The sequence below is a fragment of the Pteronotus mesoamericanus genome, unplaced genomic scaffold (assembly GCF_021234165.1).
Source record: "Pteronotus mesoamericanus isolate MK-2021 breed Mesoamerican mustached bat unplaced genomic scaffold, CSHL_Meso_final scaffold_1186, whole genome shotgun sequence".
Classification (NCBI taxonomy): domain Eukaryota; kingdom Metazoa; phylum Chordata; class Mammalia; order Chiroptera; family Mormoopidae; genus Pteronotus; species Pteronotus mesoamericanus.
This window is the reverse complement of record NW_026555302.1, coordinates 14857847-14878014: the sequence shown is the minus strand read 5'-3', so window position 1 is coordinate 14878014 and position 20168 is coordinate 14857847. Positions and strand designations below refer to the sequence as shown.

The 20168-nt window shown below is 59.7% G+C and overlaps 1 protein-coding gene across 2 annotated transcripts in view; it reads right to left on the bottom strand.

Moving 5' to 3' along the window:
• The window catches only part of LMX1A (LIM homeobox transcription factor 1 alpha), a 103690-nt gene that overhangs the window by 20986 nt on the left and 62536 nt on the right, over positions 1-20168 (bottom strand). For both annotated transcript variants that reach the window (XM_054587572.1, XM_054587571.1), the window contains exon 3: positions 8010-8242. In XM_054587572.1, coding sequence (XP_054443547.1) covers positions 8010-8242 — 233 coding nt within the window. The remainder of the gene's footprint in view (positions 1-8009; positions 8243-20168) is intronic.

Here is a 20168-nt window from a genome sequence, read left to right as displayed (position 1 = left end):
AGCCTTCCAGGAGGGGCCCGAGAGAGGCCAAGGGACAGAGATGGGTTATTGAGGAGGGACTGATGTTGGAGCAGAAGGTGAACTGGTGTGGGATCTGAAAGGGAGCGTCAACGTGGTTCAAATCCCCTCGCTTCCCTTGCTCTAATCGTCTGTGAGAAGAGCCTGCGCTGGGCTCCCAAGGTGTGAAGTCCGACTGGGTCGCTGGACCACGGGCATCGCCGCCGGGAGGGCCACCCGCGCACCCAGAACGCAGCGCGAGGGCCGTGGGAAGAGAGGCGGCCCCGCAGCTGGACCGCCCGGGGGCGGATTCCAGCTCCTTCCGTGACCAGCTGGAGGACCAGAAGCAAAAGGCTCACGTGTCGGTACCCACCTTCCCAGCCTGTAGGCTGGGAATCATCCCAACGCTGCCTCGCCCTCGGCTCCACGGGAGGGTCAAGTTCGTGCCCTCATGTTGGGTGCTGCAGGCAACGCTTTGTGCAGAGCCAGGGTTCGAAAACCGGAGGCACTGTCCTCGTCATGCAAAACTCACCACAGTCCACGCGACCGACCTTCTCCCTTACAGGGAGCGCGCGCAGGGGACGTGAACGCGCCCAGCGCGCTCTTACTGAGTAAACAGCCTCCAAAGCAATTGCACGCATTTTAAATGACGGCTTACACCAGTGGTATTCAGTGTGACCCCATCAAAATTAAATTACAGTCCCTAGGAAAGAGACAATGCCTCGTCTGGAGCTGTCACATTTCAGGCACCAAAGGCAGACTTGCCCCAACTCCCAGGCACCGCAAAGGCTGGGTATCAAGTGTCCTGACTCTGTAATTGGTAGAATTAAGTTCTTACTCCGGCTTATCCCTGACTTGAGTGTCCTGTGTCCCTGTTTCCCCATCTTTTGCAGGAAGACAAAACAAAGACAGCAGCAGGCGGAGGTTCAGAACAGGAGAGAAAAGCCCGGCCTCGGACGGAAGGCAGCAAAGGGTTCCGGCCGTCGGTTCCGAGGCCTGGCTGCTACGGAGCGACCACAGCTGCTTTGGGAACAGCCTGGGAGGCTCAGGCAGCTCCATCTGCCTCCGGCTGACAACCCAGAGGGGCCAGATGAATACATCCGGAAGGGCCCGCCACACCTCTGTGCTAGTCGTGACGTACACACGCATGCCCTTCACGTCTCTGTGACAACACCGACGACCATAAAAACATCATGGTCGTGGCGTGTTTACTCTGTGGAAGGCTCTACACCAAGCCCGGGGGCCAGTGGGGTCTTCTGTGCCTTTGGTCTTTTTCTCGGCACCTGACGCACGGAGGGACCAGGTGGAAGACGGGAACATATTTCTTTACTGAGGGAAATTGGAGGAATTTATGCCAATTCTGGAACCTGGGGCCGGGTTTGTAAGAAACTGCCCTTTGAAGCGGTAGGGTTCGCATTTTCAGTCTTCATCCGACAGCATGTTATGAAATCAATGGAGGGGCTAAGACAGGACTTTAAAAATAAATAGAGCAGAAACCGCCAGCACGAGGGCTGAGCGGTGAGCCAACGTAAGTGCTGAAACTTTTATTTCACACACACACACACACACAACTGTGTCTAGAGGAGGGTGTGAGGAAAAACATTTGCCGCTGAGCCGCAGCTCAAACTTTCTGGAAAACGCTGTTGCAGACAAGAGTCTTAAAAGCTGCTTTACAGGAAAATGTAAAATGTGATTTAAATGTATTTCTTAACAACTGTAACATTTACCGGCAGGTTTTAAGACCTATTCAAGGTTGGTTTGTTTTTTCATCAGAAAATGGCTCACCCTCTGTTTCTTAAAGGCTAACAGGACGGACGTCCGGGCGGTGCCTGTCCTCTCCCTCACCTCAAAGTGGCCCCGCTGCTGTCCTGGCTTTGAGATGTTTTTCTCAACTTTTTTTTTTTTTTTTGAAGATTTTATTTATTTTTAGAGAGAGGGGAAGGGAGGGAGAGAAACATCCCTGTGCGGTTGCCTCTCGCGCGCCCCCTGCTGGGGGCCTGGCCTGCAACCCATCCTCTGCCCCGACTGGGATGGAGCCGGTGACTCCTCGGTTCGCAGGCCGGTGCTCAGCCCACTGAGCCACCCCAGCCAGGGCCCTCAACTTCTTTTGCTGCAGCTCAAAGCCCACACTGAGCACGAAGCCTGACTCAGCGCTGGCGTCACTGAGAAATACCTGCCGGACAAAAGGTCGGGGAGGTGGCCAGCCGCCTGGAGGACCATCAGGAGACCACGGCCTCTAGCAGAGGGAAGCTGACGGGGGCCCCCAGGGAAACAGGGCGCTCGCGGCGGGCAACTGCCAGGCGCAGGGCCCTCCCTGGCCTCGCAGACTCGTGTTGCGGGAAAGGAGTGTGGTCCTCGCCCAAGGCAAGTCATTCGGAGCTGGGAGACGTGCCACCACCTTGGACTGAAGGGTTCGTATACCACCCCTCACTGCCCCCAGAGAACCAGAAAACGTTACATTCAGGAATGAGGGGCACTCCGGCATTCAGAGGAGCTCAAATCAAAACCATTCGAGGCCCCCTTTCCAGCCTGTGAGAGGGGGTGGCGGAGTCCCACACGCAACCACCCCACCCCCGTTCCTGCTTAGAATTCCCGTGAAGAGGCGGCTGCAGGACTGTTTCCTCTGGGTCTCCGTGTGGACCTTCCAGGGGCAGCGCTAGCGATGTGTGGGGACGGGAGGCCTCCTCTGAGACACTCCGGCGTGACCCCGCCCACCTCCCGCTCCCGGACCCGAGTCCCCCAAAACGGCAGGCCCGCTCTCTGTACCGCCCTGAGGGGCCCTCGGGTCGGCTGTCCAGAAGCGTCTAAAACAGAAGAGCAAAGAAGATGATGAGACATGGTTGAAGCGGTGGATCTTTGGGGACGTAGGTCACAAGCCAGGGCTCCCAGGAGCACGCGCGCCCCCTGCCCAGCAGGTAAAATGGCCCCTGCTGCCATGCACTGGGTGTCGGCGCCGTCCCGGGTCCTCGCACGCGACCTCCTCGCAGTCCTCCAGGCACCCGCACGGGAGGCACGTCACCTGCTTTTCACCCCTCAGGGAGCGGGGTCCTGGAGCAGGGACGTCGGCTTCCCCAGGTCGCGGCTGGCGAGCGAAGGAGGAGACCCCAGCTCCGACCTGCCGAACGGGAGACCCCGGGCCCTGGGCGCCGCCACGCGCAGGCGAGACCCCCACACCTCCTGCTGACGTGGCCTTTTCTGTCTTGCGTTTTAAAAATTCATGACCAGGAACTGACAAGACAATCCCGCCGGGCAGCGGGCGTCGGCAGGACGCGTGCGGCCACTGCGGCCTCTCTCTTCTGATTGGCTGGAGGAGGAGAGGAGCCCCCCCCCGATAGGCTGAGGGAAATACTTCTGTAAAGGATTTTTAAAAAGCTCAGCTCCAAGGTCGCGGAAGAAAATGAAAACCAGTGTCTAAATGCCAGGGGTGATGAGGCCGACTCGGAGGAGAGGGAGAAGGAGGTATTTCACAATGACAGCGACAGGGGAGCCACCGGACCTTCCAAAGCCGCCATCTCACGTGCCCTAAAGAGAGCCGGGTGGACAGAGGGCTGACCACCTCCGCGGCAGGCCAGGGGTGGGGACCTCCATTCCAGCCCCAGGCAGAAGGCCCCCACTGCACGCTGGGGCCCCGGTGCTGCGGGCCCCAGAGGCTAACAGAAAGGGACAAACAGCACACATGACTGAGCGCCCCCTGCGTGCCGGGCCCTGCGCTAGCGCCAGATGCCCACAGACCCTGAGGACAGAGCGGCTCCAGGCACCCAGGCTACCTCCCCAATAAACAGAGGCCCGGATCGCTGTAGTTCTACCACCAGAAAAAGCCTCCTCTGCAGAAAGCAGCCCTCATGGCGGGGCCTTCCTCCGGGAAGTTCCTTCTACGGCAGCGGAGCTTCCGGAAGAGCCCGTCTCAGAAGACAAGAGAAGGGATGAGGAGCCAGCTGCTCCCGGACCTGGGCGTGACCAAGGAGCGGCTGGTACGCCTCGAGGGTGTAACGAACGGTTCAAGCCTTAGGGATGGAAATGGGCAAGGAATAAATTCTGGGCACGACCTAACACGCATCCTCTTCTTTAGGGGAGAAACCCCCCAAACGGCAAATAAACAAACCCCCAAGCAAACGAGCAGAGAACAGTTCGATCCCACGGTGGAAAACGCTAAAAGGAAATAAAGCATAAAAGACATTGGCAGAGGGAGGGGCAAAAAATGAAATTCTGTCTGGACGTGCCCAATGGTTTCAAAAATGAAAGGGGAGAAAGGCAATTTAACATAAACGTAACATCAAACAAAATGCAACATGGAGTCCTAGCTCGGATGCTGGAACGGACAAAGGCACCAGTGGGAAGTCTCTTGAAATCGAGCAAAGCCGATCACTCGGTGACTAGCGCTGTACTAACGGTGGTTTTGTAGTTTACATGGGACAGGCATCAAAATGTGCGTGTATGTGTGAAATGGTAACTGGGGGGGAGGGGGCCGGGGGAGGGGACATGGGAGCTTCTGTCTTACTTTGGAATTTCTCTGTAAGTGTAAACTTTTATTTAAAAATATAAAAAGTTTTTGAAAACTGCTGGCCAAGACATTCTCAGACAGCCCCTGATGTTTAAAAACAAATGTGCGGTTGAGATGGGTAGATCACTGCCCAGCGCAACATGGACCGTTCAGGAGCCACCAAGTTCCTGCCCCCACTTACGGGTCCAGAAGCTCCTGGAATCATAGACCCCATCAACGGATGACAAGGAGGAATAATCCCACGTGCCCGTTCAGGCCACATATGGAAGATTTCAGCCCCCTCTGGGTGGTACATTCTAAAGAGATTGCGGCGTCTTCACGGGCAGGGCCGGCAGCCCCTTCTGGGGGCGGCTGGCAGGGTGGGGGACGGAGAAGGCGCGCGGAGGGCGCGGGTCTGCCCCGGCTCCAACGGCTGCCCCGCGCCGGGAGACGGACTGATTCCATGAGTCCCCGAGAGCAGAACCAAGGCCACGGCAGAGGTCTCCGCGGAGACGGCCCAGGGGCCGCGGGAACGAGCCGGACAGGCCGCACGCAGGAGGGGAGGTCCGAGCCGCCCCGGGCCGGAGCCGCGGAGGCCGGAGCGCCCCGGGTGGGCGCGGGGGCCGGTGACAGAGGCCTTGAGAGTGGAGGCCCGTCCCGGAGGCCCGTCCCGGAGGCCCGTCCCGGAGGCCCGGGGCACCGAGGGGCCCCCAAGGGCAGAGACGATGAACTCTTTCTGGCTGTGGGGTCCTGTCCCCTGCATGAGCTCTAAAGGCCACCAGCACAGCAGGGACAGCGACCGAAGGAGCCTCCGGCCGCACCAGGATGAAGACCCGGCCACGGAGCTCCTCCTGAGTTTGGTGTCCCGTCGAGCAGTGACCGTTCCGCGTGCTCTGGGAAGCGGGGGCCCCCCACCCGGTCTGTCTCCCGCCAGCCGCGGGCACACGTTAACAGCAAGAGGGCTCTCGTCCCACAAGGGCAGCCGGGCTGCGCCCTGGTCAGACACCGTCCTACTCTCCCCGCACCCCGGTCTGTCCCTCTGCCCCGTCCACGGTCTGCACCCTCGAGGGTGGCTCTCGCCAGCCCCGGCGCCTTAGCTACGCAAAGCTGCACACACTGAGTGAGGTCGCCTATTTGTCACTTAACAAGCTGTCCCCCTCTCCTCAAGACTCTCTCTAGCTTGTCAGCGACCCCATAAAACACATCATTTAAAATGAGGCCACGTATCTGAACGTGCTCTGAGCGATGCAATAAAACAAGGGAGCTGTCGTCCGTCTTAGGGACATCGTAGTTGTGTTAACGTGCCATTCCCTTTGGTCCCTGTTGGCGTTAAGGCCACCGGAACCCCAGGTGACTCCCTACCCAAACGGGCCCCCTCCCGCCTAATGACCACTGAATTTCGAAACCCAGCACTTAGATTCCCTCCTGCGGACGCTGGCAGGCTGTCAAGCTCTCTGTGAGCAGGGGGTGACCCCGCTGCCCCCCCGTGTCCCCTGTCACCGACACACCAAAGCCACCTACCTTCTGCGTCTTCATCCAAGTCACTGAATACATTGACGAGGACAGGCCGCTCAGTCATTCACTCCACAAACACCTGTCAAGAGCCGCCAACAGGCGAAGCGCCCAGGCCGCGCGCAAGAGGGGACGTTGTACTTGCACGGGGACAGCGCCCCACACAGGGCGCCCCCTGGGAGGCCTGCGGCCAGGCGGCCGTCTTTCCCGGGAGATTCGCTCAGCCCCATCGGTCCTCGCGGACCCGGCCCTCCCTTCCTGCGTCACGCTGAGCTTCGTTAAGGGGACAGAGGTACGAACAGCTACAGCCTCGTTTTCTAGCAGCTGGCCCACGGGGGTTGTCGGGGGGGCTTGGGGGGCTCTGGTGCACAACGCGTTTTATGACGCGAGACCGGTGAGATTTATAGAATATCAACAATATTCTGGTGGAGACTTTAACGTCACCCCACTTAAAGCTGCAGAGACCATGATACATGCAGAGTTGACAGGGCCGTCGGTGTCTTCTAGAACCGTCCGCCCCTCCCACCTCGCCGGCACTAGTGTCAACAAGGGGTCCAGCCTCCGAGGGGCCCTGCTCCAATCAGCCGAACGGCTTTCTGCCGCCCCCGTGGAGCCAGGCTGCCTCCTCTCCCCTCCTGCCTCCAGGGTGAGCGCCCGGCGGTTTTGTGAAACAATGGAATAAGCAGAGTCTACTTCTGCTTTCTGCAGCTGGACGGGAAAAGTAGGTCTGGCCCCACCACCGGAAGGCAACAACGAGGCCCTCGGTCAGTCCTCACTCCCCTAGCCTGACGATCTATAATCACTTCATCGGACGTTCTCGTGGCAGCTCCCTGTCCCCACACCGTTCTTGTCACTCATCACGACCCCGTCCCTGGCCTGGAGCAAGCCCTCCAATGTGGCTGCTGAATGAATATACGGATGAGGGGACCAGGAAGCTCCCGCGTGTCGGCGTCAGCCTCAAAAGGACGCGCAGGGCTGACCGCACGGCTGAAGAGGCGGGCAGGGCGGGGCCTGTTGCGGCCCCCATCCCCTGAAAATCCTGCCTCTCTTAACGCCCCTTGGACCCAACCTCTTCCTTTTGTCCTTGCGCACGGAGGGCAGGGAGGTGGCAATACACAGAGGCCCCATAGTGGGTCCAATTACAATCCGCAACCGGATCGCTGAGTGAGCAAGCCCCGCACGCCTGTGTGCCAGGAAAGACGGGACCTCAGCCTTTGTCTCCACGTGAGAAAGGACAGAGTCTCCCCAGGCGGGCAGGACTGTCCGCAGCTGTGCTGATCGCCCAGCATCTGAGCACCTGAGGGATGTTCAGGCTCTGGAATATCCCTAGTGCGGGGCTCAGCGGGACGTCCACAGGGAAAGACGGGGCTGGCCCTCTTACGCCAAGTGGAGCTCAGTTTAGATGAGAAAACGAGGATGAGTGGTCAGCGACGGGGCAGACTGACCGCCGCCACCCTCACCCCTCCCTTGAAGAGCGTCCCGCATCCACCTGAGGGGCAGGCAGGACCCCCAGGGAGCTTCCCTCCTCTGGACTGCAGGTTCGAAGTTTGGTGTTGCTTCAGCAGACGCGGAAGGAGCGGAGGCTTGACATGAGTTTGCGGGGCTGGGCATGCCTTCTGAGCACAGGCTGCTCCCAGGGAAAGAGCCCAGCCCAGACCCCGGAGGGATGCCTGTGGAGCGGACGTGAGCTGGGGCCGCAGCCTGGGGCTGAGCCCACCAGCCCGCAGGGGACGGGAGACCGTCAGCCTGAGGAGGAGTCACTCCCACCAACCCCGAGGCTGTGTGTGACCAAGCGTCGACGCATGGCATCCGGGGTCATTTGTTACGCAGCACATCGTGGCCATGCTGACTGATACAAGATCACTCCCACCTTACAAAAGGAGTTCCCGGAAAGCACAGAGCTGCCGTCCGTGGCGCCAGATGGCCCTGGTGCCTGGCCCTCCTGGGACAGGGCCCTGCGACCACCCCCCTGCACGGCCCGCCCTGCCCCCCGCATCCCCGCGCACCACGCAGCACTCACCCGAGTCAGACGCCGCCGGGCTCACCAGGCTGAGCAGCTCCCGCTCCTTCTCGTAGTCCCCTTTGCAGAGCAGCTGGCCCTCCTTCAGAACAAACTCGTCTCCCTTCTGGAGCTGCCGCTCACACACGCAGCAGCAGAAGCAGCCCAGGTGGTACACGCTCTTCTGGGCCCGCATTACAAACTCGTTTGGGGCGATGGCCTCGAAGCAGCCCCCACATTTGACAGCAAACAGCCTGGGGGTGGGGACAAAGCAGGAAGGATCTGTGACAGAGGTCCCACTGGGGCCCAGGTCTCCCCTCAAGCCAAGAGCAGAAGGAACACCAGGGCCCAGGCCGCGGACGCGTGGCAAGGGAAGCTCTGTAAATGCAGACGAAGTGCCCCGAGGAGGCAGGAGCAACGAGCGCGGCAGAGCCCCGCGGAGGGGCCGACGCACAGTAGGTCCCGCAGAGGAACGCGTGCCCTTGTCACGCTCCAGGGGCACCCAGGAGAGACCCGCTCCTGCTTCCTTGACAAATTCCCTTTGTCAAAGCACATGGCATAAACACAGAGATAATGTCCTCTAGAAATATCTCTGGACATTCATTAGAGCGCCCACATCTCTGTTTCCAAACAAAGAAATGTGTTTTGATGCTCCGGGCTCGTCAGTCCCCGCCCCCTGCGCCAGGCAGAAAGCCCGCCCCTCTGACACTGTTTGCCCACCTGAGCAAACCAGTCGATGCCCCTCCGAAACCGTCCCCTCCTCCTTTGTCCCAGGCCCTCCTCCGCGTCCCCTCCGAGCGCTGGGCGTCCGCACCGCAGGTGGTCGCATCTGCGCGTGGTAACGTCCACCCTGAGAATCGCCTCTTCTTGCGCCTCCTCCTCCTCCACGCGGACCTCACCCCAGAAATCCACCCCGCTGGAGAAGGGAGGGTCCGCGCGGCTCGGGAGCGGCTGGAGGGAGCGGCGGGAGTTGCGTGGGCTCCAATCCTGGACGCGCCACGGCCGGTGGGGACACGGACCGGGACGGAGGGGCAGCCCTTCCTCTCCGCTCTCTCCCTCTGCGCCCTCTGGGTGGGGACCAGCGGCCCTCCGTCTGCCCTGCCTTCGGTACCTCGCTGACCCTGAGCGACTCAAGGCGGAGGGTGCGCGCCGCCGGCCCGTGTGCCGGGCGTGTACACAGCTGTCTGGGCGGCGGGGGCACCCCCCCCCCCGCTGCCGACGCCACGCCCCCCACGTTGTTTCCTCGGAGGCTCAGACAGGCAGAGGGTTTGTTGAGGGGATGGAGAGATGGAGCAAAAAGGGAAAAGGGCTCCTGGACACGGACAACAGGGTGGGGACTGCTCGGGGGAGGGGGCGTAAGGGGACTGAATGGTAATGGAAAAAAATACAATAAAGATTAAATTAAAAAACAAAACCAAAAACGCCCAGGTCACAATGAAAACACAGCCCGTCTCTTCCCAAACCCTGGACGTGATCTCCATGGTCCTGTCCCCCGCTGACCGTCGGTTCTCCCTCACCGGGTGCGCGGCAGCCCCAGGGAGGTGAGGCGAGGTTCCCCGAAACATCCAGCCCCTCTAGGCTCCCCTGACAACGCTCACCCTGCCCCCCCCACCCCGGCCAACATCCATTCTTCAAAACCCCTCTCCTCTTCACGCTGGTCCCCCCTCCTGTACAAGGGGCGAGATGGCAGGTTGCGGGAGCACACGCACCCCGGACGGACCCGTGGGCTCCCGTGTGCAGGAGGCACCCCTCCCCCACCGAGGCTGCGCTCTCCCCTCTCTCTGCCTTCCCTCCCCGCCCCCTCTGCCCTTTCCCGCCCCTGCAGCCGGCAGGGGAGGCCGGGCTGGTGGAAATCCCACCTGGATCTGCTCCCGTCTCCCCCAGCGCGGCCTGAGCTCTGAGACACAGGGACACCCAACTCCCCGCTCCGGGGGGCGCCCCCGCTGGCCGGCGCCCCACCGCCTCATGGTCAGCGGGACTCGCAGCCCATGGCCGGCCCCCCCGCAGCCCCAGCAGGCTCCCTCGTGAGCGGCCGCAGCGATGCCCGATGCCCGCGAGCCTGGCCTCCTGAGGATTCGACCAGAACCTCATGGCCCCTAAGGCTGATTTTTCGTCATTTTTATTGGCCCCCGCCTCTGTCTTCTGGCTTTTGTGGGTGAGATTGGGTTAGTTAGTTAGTTAGTTATGGCCCCAAAGTTGGCTCTCTGGGTGTAAGAGGTCCCTGAGCTCGCTCTATGCTGAGAGCACACATCCTCCTCACTGGCGTCAGACCTGCCGACGTCCCCCAGGGAGGAGCAAGGTGCTGAGTGGGACAGGGACGGAGGGGCGAGGGGCGGGCTCCTGGGGGGGCCGGGCGGGGCGCGCCCCTCAGACAAGTGCGCCCTCCCCGCAGGGGCCAACGCCCCCCCAGGGCCGACCAGCAGCAGGTGCCGCCCACCAGAGCGACACCAAGAGCTGAGAGCCCGGACAGATGACTGTCCCCTCCCTGGGTCCCCTCCCCCCACCCCTTTCACCCAGAGACGCTCACTCCGCCAGCGCCAGGTCCCCAGGCAGCATTTTGGCTGGACACAGCCCTGCTGTGGAACTCTCCGAACGGAATCTTTCCAGAACCGTGTTCTCCCCAGATACGGCTCTATAAACACAACAGAGCGAAGGCCAAGGGGCGGCTGTGCAAACACACACACACACACACACACACACACACAGCACATACCAGCTAAATCCACTGCCCACCCCCGCCATATGCCTCTCTCCTTTTTGAAAATATGTTTCCAAAAAGAACTTATTCAGTGAGTGAGTGAGTGATTTCTAGAAAAGGCTTCATTTGAAGAAAGCCGTCTGCTCCTAAGCATCTTTGAAACTCCCAGGCTGGCTGATTGCTTAACGCGCTCCATGTTTGTGCTTTGAACTTTTCACACAGGTTTGGGACCCTGCTCTGCGCTAGGGAGACAGGCTGTCTCAGGGCAGAGCCGGACCCGACCCCTGAGGGAGTCCTCGGGGGCCCGGCGAGGGTGCCCAAGGCGGGGGCCCAGACCGTGGGGACCGCCGCTCCCCCTGAGCTGCAGGAACGCAGCGGGCGCCTGGGAGATGCCGTGCGGACCCCTGGGTATCGCTGCCCATGTGCGGTCCTGGAGAAGCCACTCCATCGTCCTGAACGTTGGGGCCCTTGTCATTCCAACATGGGTCAGCCCTCACGTTATTTGACCTCGATGGGAAAGAGGCTTGTGGAAGATGGAAAAGGGACTCGATCTTCACCGAATGCACACAGGGTGCCGGGAACGTGGCGTTTCTGCGCCGGCTGCCTCCCCAGCTCTGTGGGGCGAGAGTCGATGGAGCCCGTCTGACCTCGAAGAGGAGCTCGTTCCGCGTAAGCTCGGTCCTGTGCAGGACGGGGCGTCCATGGGGCTGCTAGCAGCAGCTTCCTTCCCTCTCCCTCCTGCCCTGCCTGGCACTGCTTTCTCGGAGAAACAGAAAGATCCAGCAGCTGGGACGGCTGCCTCAGCTCCCGAGAGGGTTCCGGGACCGGCCCCCGCTTTGCAGGAGGTCCCGAGACTCTCCGGCCACGTGCAGGGGGCAGGCAGGAGCCAAGCCGGTCCGTCCGCCCTCCCAGCAGCTGGGCCCCCAAGTACCTGAAGGGACCCCTGAGAAAGGACTGTCCTCTGTGTCTGGGAGACGCTCTGCCCCGCACACCCCCACACGGGGGTCTCCTCTACCGCCCAACAGGTCAGGAAACGGGGCAGCCCGTGCTGGGCCCCCATCCACCAGGGGACACAGTGGGTCACTGTTCCCAGTCCACGCAGAAGACCCAGAAAGCTCAGCCAGAGAGACAGGGAGTCACAGAAATAGCAGGGCAGGAGGCAGCAGCGTGCAATCCGGGGACTAGAGAGCCAGGTCCCCGCTCCAGCACCGAGCCGCGCGTCCCTGGCCAGGCGAAGGGGGCCCGTGTTCCCTCATCGGCGCACGGGGAACCGCGGCAGAGCGTCCTTACAGGGCCCAGGAAGGACTGACCGGACGGCAGGGCGACCGCCTCACCCAGCGCTTGGCGCACGGCGAACCCTCAAGAAAACGGCCGCCACTGCCATGGCGATGTGGCCGGTGCTGGAGGAGGGCGGGGAGGGGGGTTGGAGGAGCTGGAGCCGGGGGGGGGGGGGGGGTGACGAAAGCCGAATATGACATATGAGAGAGAACTTAGTGAAAAAACGAAAGCTGATGGTTCATGGTGCCAGAGACGGGGCGGGTCCAGCTTCCCTAGAGGAACAGGGAGAGAGCGGGCCCGGGCGGGTCATTGAGGACCAAGGTCACGGACAAGGGAAGAAGGTCAGAGGCCAGCGTTTCGGCCATGCTGGCTGCGGGCGTGGGGGCCCGCCCGGGAATGTCAGGGAAGCGGGGTCCCACCTGCGGCCGTGCCCCCAGGCCACACGGGATTCGTCTGGATTCACCCCACTCGCAGTTCTGGACTAGTTGCCCAGAACCAGCTGTCCACGCCGTTGCCCGGCGCGGCTGGACGATAGGCCTCCCTGCTCTGTCGGTCAAAGTCAAAACCAAGAACTGGGCCGACGGAGCCTCCACCTTCTTCTCGGTATCGACACCCATGACCTCCCACGGCTGCCTCCCGTCTCGCCCACCCCTGCCCCGTCGTCCTCTGCGTGCCGGACCCTGGACGATGCCGTGTACCCCCGTACCTGCCCCCCAGGCTGGCGACACAGCCCCCCAACCCCAGGGACATGCGGAAGCCTCCTGAAACCCCGGGCCAGGGCTCTGGGGCCCGTGAGAACTGAGCAGAAACAGAGGGGGCGCCCCCACCCTAACACCCCCGAAGGCTCTTGAACCAAGGGTATGTTTGCAAACACTGAGACCTTCCTTCGCCTTGACCCAGAGTCCTGGGGACCTCCCAGGGGGCTTCTCAAAGCCTCCGCGTGGCGTGGGAGGAGGGAAGTCAAAAGCAGCACACAAAACATGCCCACTGCAGGCCAACGGGGAGTGGACCGGCTTTGTCCCATCAGAATACGAGGTGAGGGCCACTGGCCGCCTCGGACGGCAGGCGACTGCGGACGAGATCGCCTCTGCACCCGCGCTGCGCGCAAACGCGCTTCCATCCCTGGACCTCGGAGCCCGCGGGCTTAGCAACCCGGGAGAGAGGCAGGGGCCTTTGTGCAGCTCCTTAGCAAAGTGAGGCGGCGGGCCCTCAGTTTCCACCCTCTCCACCAGGGGGCAGCGCGGCAGCACTCATTCGTGCCATGTTGACTTGGAAACAGGTCACCCAGGCCCGAGACAGGCATTGGCCATCAGCCAAGCCTGCCTGTCGGGGACCCTGCTGCCGGGAGTCTGGGAGACCATGTGGCTCAACTGAAGGAGGGCATTCAAAAGTATTGGGAACCAAAAGCATGGCTTGTGGCCTCAGAAGCAGTGACACGAGCAACCTTGTCGGCTGGCTCCAGGTCTCTGTCCTTGAGGCTGAGCCAACACCACCACATGAGCGACGGGGCCCGTGGTCCCGGGGCGGTGGGAAAGTCTGCGGGGACAATAGACATGGCGGGATCTTCTATGGGGGACCGTCTCAAGCCTCCGCGGTGGGGAGGAAACAGGGAACAATAGGTGTCTGGCGGAGCCGACCAGCGGCTCCGTGTCCCGGGGGCTCCTGGGGGCGGCGGGGAGGGCCGCACAAAGGGGCGAGGCCGGCGAAGCCCGAGACACGCAGGGCAGCGCGCTCGGCTCCTCATGCCTCGCACAGGCCGCCGGCCGCGGGTGGCTTCCGCCTCGGAAGGTGGGGGGTCCCTCCCTCGCTCCCATGCAGCGCCGGTCGAGGGCCAGCCAGGCGGAGGAGGCCAGCCCGGTCTTCGAGTCTGACGGGACCTGGGTGCAAGTCTCGGCTCCACCTCTGAGAGCGCCGACCCGCTGGAACGCCCCAGAGGCTCTGCTTCCCTCTCTGTGCGGTCGCTGCGCAGACTGAGTGAGGTGACGTGTCTGAAGGAGCTGGCGGCGATCTGCCCCGGTAAATGCTGGTAGGAGGTCCTTTATAGCAAGACTGCGCCCAAAACAGAAACTCCGCGCATCTCTCGCGGCGCTGGCCCTCCCTATTGTAACACGTTCGACCAAGCTCCAGCCGGCCTTTCCCAGGTTACTGGCGAAAAGACCAACAGGCAAAAATGCACGGACAAATACTTGAGAAGAGACAGAAAGTGCACGTCGTTCAGGCAGCTGTGGCTCTCGTCTCCCCTAACCCACGGTCAACGTTGACATTAGCCACTGCGTGTTGACCAACCCCCAGTTCGTTGCCTACCGCCCAGCGCACGTTCAGGAAGCCGGCAGCACCGCGGGCTCGAGCCAGGCAGGGCCGGCTGTTGCTATTTGGTCAACGCTGACACCACCGGGCCAACGCGCGGCACAGACCCATCCCCGCATCCCTTCAGGCCGCAGGCGCTGCTTACCGGCTGGGGACCTGCCCTGAGACGTCGGTCTCCAGGTCCTGCTTCCCGAACCGTCAGACCCCCCACGAGATCAGTCACCCTCTCCCCCGCCTTTAGGACTGGAACGAAACCAAAGGCCAAGAAGGAGCGGGGACCGAGCCCAGACCACAGGGAACGTCAAGGCCACCGAGAGCTTGGGGCTCTGTCAATGGCCGAGAAAGAAAACAGGTGACCCATAGCCCAGCGGGGGGTGGAACTGGGTGTCCCTGGGTATCCGTGCTGAACCCTAAACAGCTGAATGGGTGGGCAGGGCGGGAGACAGCGAGTCTCTCTGGCTCCCCCCGCCCCCCTGCCCCCTCCCCTTTTTGGCCAAAACCCGGGAAGCTGTCTAGGATTCGGGCCGCAGAGCCAAAGACTGCGGTGAACGCATGGATGGCAGCGACCCCGGCCGAGGTGGCACGGCATCGATTACAGACTTTCCATATTGTCACGCAGACAAGCGAACAGGGCAAGAAACATAAAGCAGGCCTACGGAAAATATATGTTTCCTTTTTAGAGAGTTAAAGGTTTGGTTTCCTTTGAAAATGTCAGTTTTCCTTTCCCTTCATCCTCATTAGCCTCCTGGGACGCTCTTAAACATACCCAGCACACAGCAGAGCTGGGGAGGAGGTATTTTTAGCTGATCTTCTGGGCACAGATTCCTATTGTTCCGTGATTTTTGGCTTGGCTGGATGGCACGTGGCCAAGGCAATGTATACTCTTACAAAGAATGCGTGTTTCCTGGCTGTGTGTGTGTGTGTGCGCGCGCGCGCGCGAGAGAGAGGATAGTGGGAAGACAGGGGCGTCATGGATGATGCTTCAATGGGAAGATTCTGAGCACTCAGCCGGGGGCCACACCGAGCGCTCCCCGAATCCTGTTTGCTTTTGTCGCCATCGCGTTTCATTCCTACCACCACACTCTACGCCCTGGGGGGCGGCGGGGGTGGGGTGGGGAAGAGCCACACTGTCACAACCCCGGAGTTCCGCATAGAAGCCGCTGACGCCCACGGCACAGCATTAGGAAGCAGGCGCATTCTGGAGGCCACCGACCTTGCGCCCGGTCAGCTGGGGCTCCAGCAGCCCGCACGCGGCCCAGCCCCGGGCCCTGGGAGTCGCTGCTGCTCTCCCTTCCCCTCCCCTGCAGCCGTGGGCAGAGGTGGGTGAGCAGGAAGTAACGCGGTAAGTCGTAAATAAATAATAATACAAGGATAAACTCTGGCCCTGGCCGGGTGGCTCAGCTGGGCGGGGAGCCTCCTCCCCTGCACCAAAAGCCTGCAGGTTCAACCCCCAGCCGGGGCGCAGACAGGAGGCAGCTGTCGATGCTGCGCTCTGATGTCGATGTTTCGCTCTCAGATCGATGTGTCTCTCTCTCCCGTCCACTCTCTCTAAACAACCCGTGCCACCTATCCTCAGGTGAGGACTCAAATTAAGGAAGGACAGACTCTGTGTGGCACATCGTCCCAGCCGCGCACCCACTTTCGTCGACTCCTGTATATATACAGGGTCTGGCCCAGGTAGCGCCCCTGTCTGAGCACAAAACCTTTTATTACGAAATCATAAGCAGGTCATTCTGTAATACTGCAATACCGCACTCAAGCACACCGTGTGACGTTTTCAGTGAAACGTTCCAAGGAAAGCTATGATTTATCGCGCCCACGATAGTACCCTACCCACCTCCCTCAAGCAGGCGTTACTTCTGCCGGACCCTGTGTAACGTCTGTTCTCAGGGTCACCCAGTCTTCCATGGGTGACAAGGAAAGAAAAACATGGCCTGGCCATCGGAGTGAAGATCTCCCACCGTGGGGGGCAGGGAAGCCACTCAGAGGGAGCGGCACGTGGGACTGGCCCTTTCCATGTGCAGGGCAGACCGCCTCTCTGGAGGGTCTGAATTCCCAGGATGCCTCAGTGCAAAGATCTCGCAGCCTGTGGGATCTTGTAAAACAGCTCAGCTCTGAAGTGGGTGGTGGGTGGTGGGCGGGGGCAGGGCAGATTCTGTTATTTGACTCCATGCACCTCATCACGCAGGGCAAAACCCGTGTGTCAGCAGCGTGTGGCTGATGCGTTCCCCAATCCAGCAAAAATAAGCCAGGTGTCCCGAGAGCCCCGGAAAGTTTTCAGCGAAGTCTGACCCAGGGGGAGTGAGACCATTCTTAGCTCTGTTCTCTTTCTTTTTACCCTTCATCTTTTTTTGCCCTTTTTATCCCTCAACGCTTTCCCCACCCATTATAAACTAAAAGACACCACACCCGTGAGGATGGCTGCTATAAAAAAAAAAAAAGTTGGCGAGGAGGTAGAGAAATTAGATCCCAGGTGCACTACTGGCTGCACAAGTGCATCGCTGCCATAGAAAACTGTACACAAGTCCCTCAGAAAAATTAAAAAAGAGAATCCCCCATATGATCCGGCAATTCTACATCTCGGTGAATACCGGAAATCATCGACAGCAGGGACTCAAAGACATGTTTGCACACCCATGGTCAGAGCAGCATTATTTACAGCAGCCTAAAGGGGGAGAGCCGCCAGGGAATGGGGAAACCAAATGTGGCGCACACTGTAGGAATGGACTGTAATGGAGTATTACTCCGCCTTACAAAGGAAGGAAATTCTGACGCACGCTGCAACATCATGAGGACGTTACGTAAATGAATGAAAGCAGTCACGAAAGGACAAAGACTGTACATGATTCCACTTCTAGGAGATAGTTTGAGTAGGGAAGTGTCAGAGAGAGAGAAGGTGGAAGGGTGGGTGCCGGGGTGTCGGGGAGGTGGGAATGGGGAGTTACTGTTTACTGGATGCGCAGTTTCAGTGTCGCAAGATGAAACGTGTTCTGGAGACGGAGGGTGGTAATCATAGCACAACCACGTGAATGTACTTAATGCCACTGAACTGTAGCCTTCAAAATGGTTGAGGTGGTAAATTTAATGTTACGTGCATTTTACCACGATTTCTAAAAATTAAGAACACAATAAGGTTTTTAAACTGGAAGACACAATGATCTTTCATATTCTACCTCCTGTAACTAAAATCTCAGTGTGTTCTCACTTAAAAAAAACACACAAAAAACAAAAAACAAACAAACAAACCCCCCCCCTCACCTGCCCAGACTCCCTTGCAGCTAGGAGGGACCGTATAAGGTAGTACAGGGTATAGGGGTGGGAGGGGGATGTTTTCAAAAAGCTATTGTTCTCTTTATGAAATGAGACAGGTTCAGCTGGTGCACACATTTCACTCTTCACCTTTTCCTTTATTTCTGTGCCTGGAATTAAAATGTCACACCTAGAGATGAATCAGCCATCTTGGCACTAAGAGAATAAAAGCCACCTGTTAAGGATGCAGAGCAAGAGGAGAGGAGCCTGGATCCTTGAAACTTTCCTAAGCAGTCGCACCATCCTGGACTTTCTGTTTCTTGACTCTCTCTCAGCGGGAAAATTAAAAGCTCTTTTTCATTACCTCACTGTAGTCAAGATGTAGGTACATGAAGTCCTCCGTTATAGGAAGGACCCCCCCTCCCATTCAAGGTCTGGCGTGTCACAAACTCCTCTCAGGACGACTCCTCCACGTAGGCACTAGCCTTCATCACTTCTTGCTCACTCCAAAGCTACGTCATATATAATTGCTCATATTTTTACATATATATTTTTCTTATTTTTCCCATATCGGGAAAAAAACTACCCTTCTCTTGATCCTACCTCCTCGTTGATTTGATAGCCTTTGTAGGAAAGTTCAAAAATAAGTTATTTCTGTTTTTTATCTCCAATTCCCCTGCTTCTGCTCTCTTCAGGCCCATCGCATCAGGCCCCTGTCTTACTCTTTCTAACAAAAGTGCCTTGTGGTGGTCGCTAGTGACGGCCATGGTGCTTAGTCAGGGTCATACCGAGCCCATCAGCGGACCTGGCACTGTGGCCACTTGGCTCCCACTGTCCTGTCGCACTGGTCACTCCTTCTTGGGCCCCTTGCTAGTCCCCCTCATCTCCCTCAACCTGAAATGTCTCATCCCCTTCTCTCTCTCTCATGCTCATCGCCCTGGGTGACTTCATCCATGCTCACGACTTCAAATCATTTTCCATGACGTTGAAATGTCTGTCTCTACCCCAGGTGTCTCTCCTAAATCCACCCACCTACCCAATAGCTTCACTTGGATTTCTCATCAAAATCTCCAGCTTAACAAAACCAAAACAGAGTTCCTGCTCTCATCCCGCCCACCTCATCCTGACCCAGATCCACTCCAACCACAAGAGCCATTTCCCTGTTGATGGGCGGTGCCCACAACTTCCTGTCCCCCGAGACAAACATCTCAGGACTGTCCCCAACTCCTGTCTCTGCACGCTCCCTATGCAAACTGTCAACAAGCCGTGTCTGCTCCACCGTCACGGGACGGCCAGAACCTGCCACCCGCCACCTCCGCCCGCTTCCACCGCATCTTCCCGGGATGCTCAGCCGCTTCCTGGTGGGCCACCTGCTCCTTCCCACCCCCTGACATGTTCATTTTCAACGCAGAGGCCAGGGGGACCCCACCCAGAACTCAATTATGTCATGTCACCCATTTTACAGATGAGGAAAAGAAAGGCGCGTGAAGGCTGAAGTCATTTGTTCGGCATTACGCAGCCGGTCATCGGAGATACCAGGATTCAAATCAAGTCTGTGACGACCCAAACCCACTAAAGCCCCACCCTTTCACTGCCTAACTCAGCTCGGAGCACCATTCTCATCAAAGCAGAGGCTCTATGTGACCACAGGCAACATTATCACCCCTGCCAACGCAAGTCAGGTAGAGCTGGAGGAATAGGTTATCCGTTACACTGAAATATTTCGCCTGGACAGGAAAGGCCAGGGGCTGCCCCCCGCCTGCTGGAATGACAGCCCAACTGTGAGACCAGCGACAAAGGCTGGGTCTAACCCAGGGCGTGTCAGCCCTGGAACTCGGGGGGAGGCAAGCAAGCGGGGCCTGGGGGAGGGGAGGAAACCCCAGCAGGGATGGTGGCAGCGAGCAGCGCCAGCCAGCAGGCCCCCCGCCCCCGACCGCAACGTCCATGTGCAAGTCTGGGATGTAATTTTCGTCTTGGATGCCTTTCATAGGGTTCTGCTTCCCACATCCAGATCCGTGCAGGGGATTAGGGAGCAGGGACAGACGGGAGGAGCTACAGAACCGCAAGAATCTCCGTGAAACAGGATTCCTGGCTGGGAACCGCAGTGACAAGTTACGTGTGCAGATGGGAGCGGACACCTCCCCGGGGACCCCCTCCACCAGCAGAACTCTCTGCGATGAGAGCCCCGTCCCCGACCCGCGCTGTCCAGGGCGGCCCCCGCGGGCCAGTGTTACCTGCTCCCAGAGGGAGAGGATTAAGATGCTTGAAGGCGAAGCAGGGGCAGGAGTGTGAGGACCCTGTGCCTTCTTAGAGACGGCCTCCTCCCGCCCTCAGGGCCTGGCCTGGCTCCTGTCCCCGCCGCCGCCCCAGTCTTTGGGGGCAGCTCGAGCCTCGTGCCCCTGCCCGGTCTCCTACGCCCATCCCGCTCTCTACGCAGCTCACGCGGGCTCGCTGGCAACGAAGGCACTGGAGGCTCATAGGGGACGGGGGGCCGCCAGGTGGGGCGATCCAGGAGGTAACCGCCAAGGACACAACTAAAGTGAGAGCCTCCACTCACGGGCCGACTCTGGGTGGCTGAGTCAGGGGACCGGCAGGGCGCACGGAGGAGACTCCGGAGCGAGCCCAGCAGGTGGGAAGGAGGCTGGAGC